The sequence below is a fragment of the Triturus cristatus genome, chromosome 5_2, assembly GCF_964204655.1.
Source record: "Triturus cristatus chromosome 5_2, aTriCri1.1, whole genome shotgun sequence".
Taxonomy (NCBI): Eukaryota; Metazoa; Chordata; class Amphibia; order Caudata; family Salamandridae; genus Triturus; species Triturus cristatus.
In genome coordinates, this window is record NC_140588.1 from 801,991,027 (window position 1) to 802,003,118 (window position 12,092).

General features: G+C 45.3%; 1 protein-coding gene across 5 annotated transcripts in view; it reads left to right on the forward strand.

Annotated features, from left to right (window-relative positions):
• ATP11C (ATPase phospholipid transporting 11C (ATP11C blood group)) overlaps positions 1–12,092 on the forward strand; it is an 804,025-nt gene that overhangs the window by 355,387 nt on the left and 436,546 nt on the right. For all 5 annotated transcript variants that reach the window (XM_085607959.1, XM_085607958.1, XM_085607957.1 and 2 more), the window contains exon 4: positions 957–1,037. In XM_085607959.1, the coding sequence (XP_085464085.1) occupies positions 957–1,037 (81 nt within the window). The remainder of the gene's footprint in view (positions 1–956; positions 1,038–12,092) is intronic.

The window sequence follows — 12,092 nt, forward strand, 5'->3', positions numbered from 1 at the left end:
CAAATGCCTGCTAGTCTCTGTAATTTGTCTTTAGCACTTTCACTCTGGAGGTTTTCTCTCATGGTCTAGCAGTGGTCCATGTTCAGGATCAACAGAGCTCTAAAAGGTCGAATTGGTCTTGGAAGAGCTTGCGGTTACGAACTCTGGAACAAGTGAAAATGTTATTAGCTGTGCAGGGAAGCAACGTCTTCTCTAGATAATGAAGGTCTTTCATCTGGATGTTCCTGGGGACTCCAGAAAAAGTGCTTGGGATTTTAGTTGGTACTGAATATCACTTGCAGGAATCCTGGAGTGGAGGGCTTGATGCATTTGGTCATTCAAGTCAGGCAGAGATCTTGAGGGAACGTTTTCTCCCACTTGTCAAGTCAAGACCGAGACTCGGAGCTGATAATTCTGCAGCTTCCATGCTGGTTCCTCTGTTCTGTACTCCACTGCTCATAGATTTCTCAGGGCCTGATTTATATTCCATTGCACTTGTAATAATGTGAATGGGATATCAGTCACATTTGTGATGGAGTACACATCTGCCAAGCTGTAAATCAGGCCCTTAGATTCCTTCTTACCCAGGCTCCATCATCAGGCAGGCATAGCTCTGTCTCTGAGTAGGTCTGTAAAGTGCCTAAGCCGTCTGTGGCAGGAGCAGTCTAGTAGTGACTCTGTGTTGAGGTGGTTGTTTGCTCTGTGGTTGGCAGCCACTGTCACCATGCAAATTGACTATACCTATGAGAACTGTATCATTTTACCCCAGGACAAAGGTATCCCTCCCACTCCAAGGACGAGTGAAAGCGATATTCAATGGGTCACAGCTTCGATCTTCGCAAGAGAATATTCAAAGTCAGAGTTTCTACTGAAGGAAGACTAGCTCAGCCACTAGTTGAAGTTTGGTTAATGAGTGGTCCAGGATATTGACTTTTGATTGTATTTTCACACAATAATGTTTTCTTCTTTTGTTTTAGGTTATAGTTGACACACCAACAAGTCCAGTAACCAGTGGGTTGCCGCTGTTTTTTGTCATAACTGTTACAGCTATAAAACAGGTAAATGTGTTTTGTCTCATTCTATGGTCGTTTTTGTTGTCTGTGCTCCTTGAAAATACTTGCCTTGAAAATAAAGAATTGCTAATCTAATGAATGCAGACGCTCTTGTTTTATGGTTTAAATCTTTTTATTGAACAATGCAGAAAACGGGCCGTACAAAGCCCAACGCTGTTACTAATAAGTGCATTGACTTTTCAAAAAGCAACAAATAACAAATACATTCCGACCCACCACCCGAAGAGAAAAGGAAGGAAAAATAGGAAAAGAAAGCAAGGAGAACTACCCCCCACAACCCCGGTCCATTAGTTTGATACAGCTCTGTGTGGAACTGAATGTCATACATTAAGCTAGGTCCATCTATGTGGAGGGGTCTGGTGTAGTGAGGCGCAGAAGGCGTAGGTATCTAGGGCAAGACAACTCCCAGAAATCTTGAGCTAGCAAAGCCCCAGCTGCTAGAGGTCACTGAAAGAAGAGCCCTTCCCAGCCAGGGTGAGTGATATCTTTTCCATGCCCAGCACATGCCATAACTGCTGGAACCACCCTGTGTGTGTAGGAATTCGGGGGGTTCTCCAAAGTATTAATATGTTCTGGATGGCTGTGCCTATTGCTATGGCTATCTGCTTCCCTCGCCTGGATTTCAAAGTGTAAGTGAGCGGATTTGGTACCTCCAGTAAGACAAAGGCTGGGAGCCTAGGGAGCTCTGTGTCGAGATGCTTGTCAATTATTTGCGTCCATTAGGTCCGGAGATGGTCTCATTCCCACAGAAGGTGGACCAGTGTGCCCCTCTTCCCACACCCTCTCCAACAGTCAGGGCTCTGTGTGGCGTCAGCTTGGTGGAGGCGGTCCGGGGTGTAATACCAGTAGTAGGCAAGTTTGGTGAATGTTTTGGTTAGGCCGACATGTGTCGCTGTGTGGCGTGCCCTGTAACACACCCCCTCCTGTTGCATTGATGAAAAGTACTCTAGCTGGTACGTAATCCAGGAGCCGTAGGTATAATTTAGAAGGTTTATTAGTCATAAGTTACATGGTAAAAAGGCCCCACCGGGAGCAGCATCCAGCTGCTCAGCCCATCTCACTTAAACTGACCACACTTCAAACCATGCATCCACGAACATTCCGATGACATCACACACACAGGCTGAGCAGCAGGGAGAAGAAGAAGACAAGAATATAACACATCTCCCTCCTTTAAACAATGAAAACAAAAGAATACAAGAGAAAATAACACAGTAGCAAATAAGCAATAACGAGAATGTATGAATAACTATACATAAGATTTTGAAATAGCAATACAGCACACTATTAGAACTCAAACCGCGGTGAATAATTTAAAACGGTATGATTAATTGTATCACACCACATAAAAAAACACCACTCACACTAAATTCAAAAGAAAGATAGGACGACACCTCTCGCACAAAACATGAAGAGCGGCACAATTTCACCTAGCACAACCCAAAGCAAAAACAATACATGACAATCCAATCCAACAATTCAATGCAGAAACCTCACATGACAACTCATCCGACAATAACCAATGTAAAAACATCACATGACAATCCAATCCAAGAACTCAATGCAGAAACCCCACATGACGACTCATCCGATATTAACCAATGCAAAAACACCGTATGACCATACAATTCAACAGTTCAAGCTGACACACACAAGAACATCACATAACCTCCATCCCTCATCCAAACCAAAAATACCCAAAATATCACAAATCATGCCAGTTGGCCAGACCAGCACCAAAAAGCGATAAACAGGGAACCGAAACTAAAAGAAATGGCGCCCCTAAGAATAACAAGGACAGGAACGCAGCATTTCTAAACTAAGCACACACAGCATGGGGTATAAGACTCCTCAAAACACATAGGTTAAATGACTATTCAAACATATGCCAAGGCAAAACACACTTTAAAAGGTACTTGACCCCCAACGCACAGGGTACGCGACTCCCCGAAACGCACCTAGACAAAACAACAACACACTTTAAAGGGTATTTGACCCCCGAAACGCACGCCTAGGCAAAACCACTTTAAGGGGTACATGACTCCCCAGCGCTCACGGGACACATGACTCCCTGAAACGCACGCCTAGACAAAACACATGACACACTTTAAAGGGTAACTGACCCCCGAAACGCACGCCTAGGCAAAACACACTTTAAAGGGGTACATGACTCCCCAGCGCGCATGGGATACATGACTCCCTGAACGCACGCCTAGACAAAACACATGACACACTTTAAAGGGTATTTAACCCCCGAAACGCACGCCTAGGCAAAACCACTTTAAGGGGTACATGCCTCCCCAGCGCTCACGGGATACATGGCTCCCTGAACGCACGCCTAGACAAAACACATGACACAATTTAAAGGGTATTTGACCCCCGAAACACACACCATAAACGCAAAACAAGGCAAAACACACAACATAGTGCACACGTACATTCCACTAATGTACATCTAAAATGGTACAAGAAGATTATGATACATTAGTGGTTCCACAAACTAAATGAAGGCTCGCTATGAACAACACAATACACTAGCAACAAATGTGCTTTTCAGAAAAGTATTCCTTGTACTATAAAATGTAGACTTCAACATTGAAATTTGACGTGCAAGGAAAAAAAAAAAATAGATGCACGGTATGCCCAATAGATCGCGCTCAAAACACTGTAAAAAAAAAAAATTGGCACAGTGACCATGCCGGCTGCGAAGGTATGAGGAGTCAAGCGGGGCTGTGCTTCTCCCAGGTGACAAGATGTCAAAGTACTGACAGTGCTCCCGATGCTGGCGGCTCTGGGAAGTGTGTCCATTGCCTCAGGCCAGCAGAGCGCTATTGGACAGCCAGCATTACTGCACAGGTTCATGTAGACAAGAATATAACACCTCCCACTCCTTGGGACTAAGACCCGCCCCAGGTCTTTCTCCAGGGGGGCCCGCCCCGCGTTGTAAGTGTGGGTGTATCTGGACAGGAGCATCTTATATAAATCCGAAATCAACTTCTTGTCCGAAGACCGTGTGATAAGCCACTGCTCATAAGGGGTGAGAAGCCTAGTCGACTGCGTTTGGTTACCCGGGTGCATAGCCCAGTGTCGCACCTGTAGGTAGCGCAGCCGTTCGGATTCGAGGAGGCCGTAGTCAGCTTTGAGTTGCGAGAAGGGGATAATATCGCCTTTGTCAAATAGAAGGCCCAAGGCTCGGCAGCCAGCTGCTCTCCACAACGGAAAGGACTGCGGACCCATCCCGGGGCTAAAATCTGGATTATCAAAGAGTGATGTGAGCAGGGAAGGGACAGTCATTAGGTCATGACGTGTGTTGGTCCTGTCCCAAACCTTAAGGGTTGTACATGTAACCTGCGAGGTGTATAGGTTGGGCGGGCGTTGGGATTTCCGGAGGAAGGGAACTTTCATGAGAGATGTGCCAGCGACTGCACGATCTTGAAAGAGCCAATGTTTCTCGGATTCAGCTTGGCTCGATTCGACCAAGTGTCGAAGCTGCGCGGCATTGTAGTAGAGCGTGAGATCTGGTATCCCAAGACCCCCTTCGTGAGGTGGGAGAAAGCTGACTAACCGTTTCATTCTCGGTTTGCGCCCCTGCCAGATAAAAAGAGAGTTCCGACTGCACCCTGTGTAGCCAGCATGTAGGGGGCGGCAGGGGAAGCTTCTGAAAAAGGTACAGAATTTGGGGGAGGATCGTCATCTTAATGGCCGTGATGTGCCCGAACCACGAAATCGGATAGTGTTTCCATCTCCGTATCGCAGTGCGAATGCATGTGTGAAGTAGGGAGAAGTTGGCCTTCTTCATAGCCTGCAAAGTCGGGGGCAATTGTATACAGAGGTAAGGGACAACTTCATCGGACCATTGCAGGGGATGTCGAGCCTGGAGGTCTGCTCGCGCTTGAGGGGACAAGGAGAGATTTAGCACCATGGATTTCGTCAGGTTAACCTTAAAGCTGGAGGCATTTGTGAAGGAATCCAATTCCCCCAGAAAGGCTCCCAAAGCAGTTGCAGGGGGTCGTTAGGGTAACCAAGATATCGGCCGCGTATAGGCTTATTTCCGAAATGAAAGCCTGTGATCCGAGTGTGGTCCCTGACCCTCTATGCCATAGGTTCCATATAGAGGGCAAAGAGCAAGGGTGACAAAGGGCACCCCTGTCTCGTACCCCTACTGATAGGGAATGGTATGGACGTGTGACCGTTAATTCGTACTGTAGCTGTGGGGGAGCGGTAGCAATTAAAAATGTGCGTCCGCTTCTTGTCTCCCATGCCGATGTGGATCAGCGCCTGCTCGAGGTAAGGCCAGTGGACCCGATCAAAGGCCTTCTCCGCATCTTTGGTTAGGAGCATATAGTCTCCAGGGATGCGGGAGGCCTTTTCTATAAGGTGTGTGACCCGTTTGGTGTTGTCACTCGTTTGCCTCTGTGGGATGAATCCAGCTTGGTCGAGGTCCACAAGCCCCAGCATATAAGGAGCAAGCCGTGTAGCCAAAATTCCAGTGTACAGCTTCAGATCAATGTTCAAGAGCGAGATAGGCCGGTATGACCCACAGATCGTCTTGTCCTTTCCCTGCTTAGGGATAACAGCAATTGCTGCCTCCAGCATGGAGGAGGGCATCGCTCCGGCCGTCGCAAAGGAGTTAAAGAGCCGAGTGAGCAGGGGGTAAGCATTGAACAAAACTGTTTGTAAAAGGCCCAGGTGTACACGTCGGGGCCCGGTGACTTACCCAGCTCCAAACCGGCAATAGCAGCGATTACTTCCTCCAGCCTGATCTCCCTCTCAATATGAGCCGCCTGTTCCGGTGTTAGGGCAGGCAGACGGGCCTGGGCTAAATAAGCGTCTATATCTGCCCCTGCCCGAATGCCTCCGGTAGGTCCTATGGGGGTTGAGCCGCAGCAAGGGGTGAGAGCAATAGTTCAACTCACCGCGGGAGCTCCGCAATGCACTCCACAGGGCCGAAAACTGTGGTGCTTCTCAGCGTCTACTCTGATCGCTGCCGACCCAGTGCATCTGTACAAGGTCACTGCGTGGTCCGTATCACAGCAGGAGAGTCCGCTGCGTCCTGCAAAATGGTGCCCACCACTCCGCCGCCGGCCGCCACAGCCCTTTGATCAGTCTTGGCGGGGAGCGCCTCCGGGTCTAGCCAGTGTCCTTGGCAAAGCAATGGTGCTCCATGGTCAGGGGCTCAGATTTCCAGTCCCCAATGTCGCGGTCTCGCAGTCTGCCGCTGCACGTCTCCACTCCGCTGCTCGGGCCCAGCCTGTGCTGGGAGCACGGAACGCAGCCACGGAGACCTGGGGAGCAGCTCCCGGTGCGCTACGGAGTGTGCCTGGGTGCCGAGGAAGTTGATTCAGCCGTCTCCGATGCTTTTCAAGGCCATAGGCCGGTGCTGCAAGCTGGCCTATGGGTGGAGGAGAGAAGGCAAAGCACGTCTTAAGTCTCCGCCATCTTGGCTACACCCCAGACGCCCTTGTTTTATCGAATGTGTATTGCAGTTAAAAGAAAGGTCTGGCATGCCAGGTCATTTTATAAAGGCTACTAGTTTACATTAGGTTTGAGGTCCAGATGTAGGACCTTTGACAACAAGGTTGAAAACATTCTATTTTTAAAGCAGACACAGTTGTGGCATTTGTAAATATTGAGAACAAGTCAGTCTTTTATATATTAGCACTCAATTGTGGAAGCTGATTCAGAGTGTCCGTGTCCTTTATGGAAATCAAATTCACACTTCATAAATTCGTCCTCAAATAGAAACCTGAAGGCATTGATACTGTTAGAGGTTGGCATGTCTTGTGTTTGGCGTTGCTGTCAGTCTGGTGCCTTTAAAATTTTAAAGGGTTTGATATTGATGTGCATTTATCTTGTAGCTTCCTGATGCAGGGGTTTGCTGAAATCACCCATTCCTTCAGAGTAAAGCCGTACCTAGCAAAGTCTAGTCTACTTCATGTCAACAGTACCTTTGCTTTTCGATTCAGTTACTCTCATGGGAAGGCAGCTTCTTATCTTTTTTTCCCGAACCGGCCTGGAGACACTGTTCTAGCTGTCTTACAAAGCTTATATAAAGCATAAGAAAAATTCATTTGTTCTGTGTAGCAAACTGCATCATCCAGTTGCATTGAGAGGTAAGTCATAAGATTGGATTCCGGTTACAAAGAGCAGGTGTTGCAGGGATTCTGCTCATGCACAGAACTATGCGCAGGAAACCAGGACCTCAGTGAATTGCGGTGTACCAAAAACACACCTCAGTACCCAGAACCCCTATCTGACCAGCATCAGTGTCTCATTCGCTCTTCATACCATATAGAAGCTACCAATGATTAGACAACCCAGAACATGCGACTTTAGATTATATTATTCTCATATCCGTCCACAACAAGAGTATTCAGAGACACAGTAAAGTTTAAAATGTTTATTTTATAAACTACGTGTCCTAAGATGCAGTACTTTGGCTAACATAAGCAGTCAAATGATTAAAATTAAAACCATCAGCATTGTTACAATACCATAGAAAATGAAGGGAGAAATCATATTACAAATGATAGTGGAATACAACCACCCTCCCTTCGCTAGTAAGCTAGTATTATTAGACTGATAGAAGGTCTCTAGGGTTGAATGGGGAACCCCATACCGTAAAGATCAGCTCAGGTCAATCACATCACAGGATCAGCTTTGCTCTGCGCCTGGAAAAGTTCTTCTCCAGAATGTGTGTCTAATGCATGCAAACTGCAATATTAAAGGCTCTTGACTTTCAGATATTTGCAGCTGTGTGCGTGTTATGGCTAGAGCGTGGGCCGATCAACCTGAACTCAAAAACATACATTGTTTGGTGGCTCAGACTGTTTCTGTACACAATGTTCAGACCAAGGTCGCAGTGCACGTCTAGGGATGTGAACAACAGACAGTTCTCATGTGAAGAAAAGGCAAGCAAGCAGTTTTAAAATAATAACATCTATCTGCAGTGTCGTGTGCAAAAGCAGCAAAAGTGGCAATATGGCGTTTCTAACATAGCAATGTATGTATGTAAAACGCTGCCTCCACTACACAGGTAGACCCCCAATAGCTTTGCTGTGAAATTTGCAAAGACAAAGTAATATTTTTACAAGTTTAAATTACTTAGGGACTCCGCCGACACAGCACCACCAAAGCGGCACAAGGACCCCCTCATACAGGCAGATGGTCCTTTTGCCGTTCCCACAGCAGTGAAAAAGGGCACCCCGCAATGGGAACAGCAAAAATGTTCCAATACGGCATGGACAGCGACATCCATGCCGTGCTGGAACTAAGGGGGGGAGGGAGAAACTTTCAGGTGGGCACAAGTTGTGCCCACCTGAATGTATTCCCATTTCAGGGGAGGCATGGGGGCCCTGTAGGGCCCTATGTTTCTCCACCACCAGCCTTTTCATGGCGGGGCTCCCGCCATGAAATGGCTGTTGATGACGGAACTCTTAATATGCTGAGTGGTACTGCGCCAGTCCTACACAGCATATTGCATTGAGCCTCCTCTGCGCCACCACCAGGGAACAGCTGTTCTCTGGCCCAGCCAGTGGTTCTCTGCCGCTACGACTACATATTGTCGTAATATGGCAGACGGACCACCGCGAGTGCGGCGGTCTTATGACCGCCGCCCTCGTATTCAGGCTCTTAATTCTTATGTGTTTGTGGCTGTCATTTACATTTACTTTCCTGCAAGTTCTGTCATTTCACTGAGCCAGTTCGTTGTGACTTGGCTCTTTGCAAGAGATTTTGGTTAATTCATTAGATGGTTTCACACAGTGGTGCTGGAATAATTTCTAGAGTTAGGGTGTTGGCTTGCAATGGCAGCTCTTTAAAGTCACATGTGTTACGAGAAGTGAGCGTAGAAACAGCCAGACCTTTCCATAAGAGAATGGTGACCCCTTTGTTGACTCCCTTTGACATTTTTGAAAAATGGAACACAGTGTGCCTTTTAAAGAAAACTTTCTTCAAAACACGAGAAGAACTTGAATTGGTATGATACTTTAAAGAAGGCATATGTTTGATCTGAATGTCCACAAGACTCCGTGAAACCTACAAAAAGAGCCATCTGAAAGCCTAGTTAGTCTTAAGTAAATACTTAGATCATAATTACTTTTCACAAATTAAGAAAATGGCTGTATCTTTAAAAATAGACCTGAAAGTGATTCATTAGGATGTCCTGAACCACGTGAAAGGCGCTGTTCTAAACTCCTAACCTCAGAACTGTGCTCCTTATAATAGTAAGTATGACTAGTAACTTTGTTCATGGTAATATCCAGACTCTTTCAGCATTTTTTTCCAAATACTTTTTGTTTAGCAGTCATCACAAATAATGTACCATAACATTGTGCGAGAGTTAGGCAACTGCCTACCCGCCAATTATACGTTTGGAAATTCCTGCCCTGCTATCTTCTTCTCACACTCATTTATTTCAAACAATAAACCATAACTTTTTGTTCAATAACTGAAACCTCAATTGTTTTGAACCCTTTCCCCGTTGTATATATTGTTCATAGTATGTCTTGTAGAATTCCTCAGAGCCCACTAATGTCGGTTTCCAAGCTTGTGTTCCCGAATGATTAGCTAACCTTGGCCATGACCACCAGACATGTAAAGAATTACAGTTCAGGGGAGGTTCAGAGGAGCGACAGTGAAGGTGAATACTGAGATTGAAACAATCTGCAAATCTTCAATGACGTTTCAGTTTTCTTGAACGCAAGCGCCTCTTGTAGCTTGAGTGGGGGGTGGTTCTTGCTACAGTGGTTTTGGATGTTGTTTCTTAAGTACCTCCAGTCATGATTTCCTTTGTTACCACCGTCATTTGTTATAACGGAGCACCTATTCTAAATCTGCTGGGGGTGTTGCTTTCTCTCCTTGCTGTCTTATGTCCGGTACCTAGGTTTCTGTCGATTTATTCCCGCGCACAGGCAGATAACTCAGATCCTCTGAGCTGGCCACTCGATGGGCCGGTACAGCCTCCCCTTGCATGGTGAATTGCCACCCTGATGGGTAGTGTTTGGCAGGTCATACACACTGCTCTTAACAATTCAAGGGCTGGGGGGATGAGAGAGCTAGTTTATTGGTACATGTTTGTACTTTCCCTTATATTATCATCCACGCAAAAAACAAACATACCCTTGCAAATATAGCTCTCCGCTATGGGAGCTGGACATCCTTATTAGTGAGCAAATTATCCAATTCAGAATGATTTGCATCCATAGTTGAGAGCCATATATGTAGGGGTACATTTGTTTTTCGTGTGGCTATTAGTTTTTAGTGGGAACAAGGGCTGGTAAGCGGGCATGTCCACTCTCTTCTTTCTCTTCCTCCATTGCTATCAATACTTTTCTGGGAATTGACGTCTCCCCCCTTCATTGTGTCCAGGGAATACACGTAGCCTTTGCTCTTGTGTTTATGGTTGGGGTGGTTTGCTCGGAAGCTTTTCCCGTGTCATGGTTTGCCTCTAAACTGCCCACGACAGTGTTATCCCCTGCCGCCTGCCTCCTCCTTCATCCTGATGTGACTGGGTATCTTTATGGGTATTTAATGCCTATTTTTCATGTATGATTCGGGTTCATGGTCCTGGAGCTCAGATTCACACATGTGCCAAGTTGCAGTGCTGATTCAGCCTCTCACTGTTTCAACTTTACTCTTTTGGTCATACACAGACCTGCACAAATGCCACTCCTGATAGCACTGTGACTGACAACACCGAGAATCATTCACCCATGTTTGTGTTCTTGATAGTGCATAGAATCATTCAAATGTTTCATCATAGATTCATATAATGCTTTACAATGCTTCACAGTACAGCAGATTGATAAACTGAAATATGCCCATCGAGCACATTGTGCTATTAGTAGTAGCCTTAGACGATAAACGCAAGGATGTTGTCGAACAGCAGAAATACAGTTGATCCATAACACTGAGCAAGAGCATATATAATATTCATCTGTAAAAACATTGAGCAAGAACAGATACAATATTCATTATACAAATTGTGTAGGGAAAAATAATAGCCACAAAGAATACTATGCACATTTTCTCTAAGTATAGTGACATGCATGGTGTTGTGCCCCTCAAAATATTGTGCCATGGAAGAATAACCTTCTGAATATTAAAAAACAGGTCCATAACCTAAGAACATTGTTCTATATAATATGGCCTTGGAATTTAAAGTACATTAGATGTCTATGCATCATTCTGTCTACATGCAGCTTCTCCATCCGATCTGCAAGTATCTAGAGTAATGTTGAGCACTGGTTGCTGATGTTCAATAAAGTGTTTTCTGATATGCTATCTCACAATGTTTTGTGAAAATATAGTAGACTCTGAAAGGATCGGCACTGTGACCGTATAAAGTTCCATAATTCTTTTTTAATTGTTACAATGACTTTACTAGTTAGAATAACTTGATTTCTTCAGAGATCTGATCTTAATAATACAGTCACCCATACTTCTATCCTAGACAATACTCTGATAAATTCAGGGATCTGTTCTTGATAAAGTGGCTTGCTCACTCTGAGCACTGTTCTTGTTAATATCTAAAGTAACTGAAAGCTCTGATCTTGAAACTATGTAGCTTGACTTGTGTAGCTATGTACCAAAAAACAGGGGTTACTAAGAGTTGGGATCCTAAAGATACAAGAATCTCTACAAATTAAGATCTTGAAAATATATCAACTCACTAAAAGCTCTGCTCTTGACAACACGCAGACTTGCTCAGTTGCTAATTATGATACCCCATTCCTAGAGATCAGTGCTCTGAAAATGTTCACACAAATTAAGTCACACAGGGCTAGTGGCCTAAACATGCCAATATATGCTTACTTTATAATATCAGAGTCTATTTATTGTGTTTGCCTGTATCCAGACTCACTTCAAGTAAGACTTAAGTTCTTACTGTGTTTGTTCAATGTGTCAGATGAATCCCCATCATATTGTTCATATTAGTTGTTAAGGATATTTCAAGCTCTACATGCTGATAATAACAGAATCATAGTGTTGGGGATCAAGGCACAGGATGCGCAAGTGAATCAAGTAGCTGCACAGGTG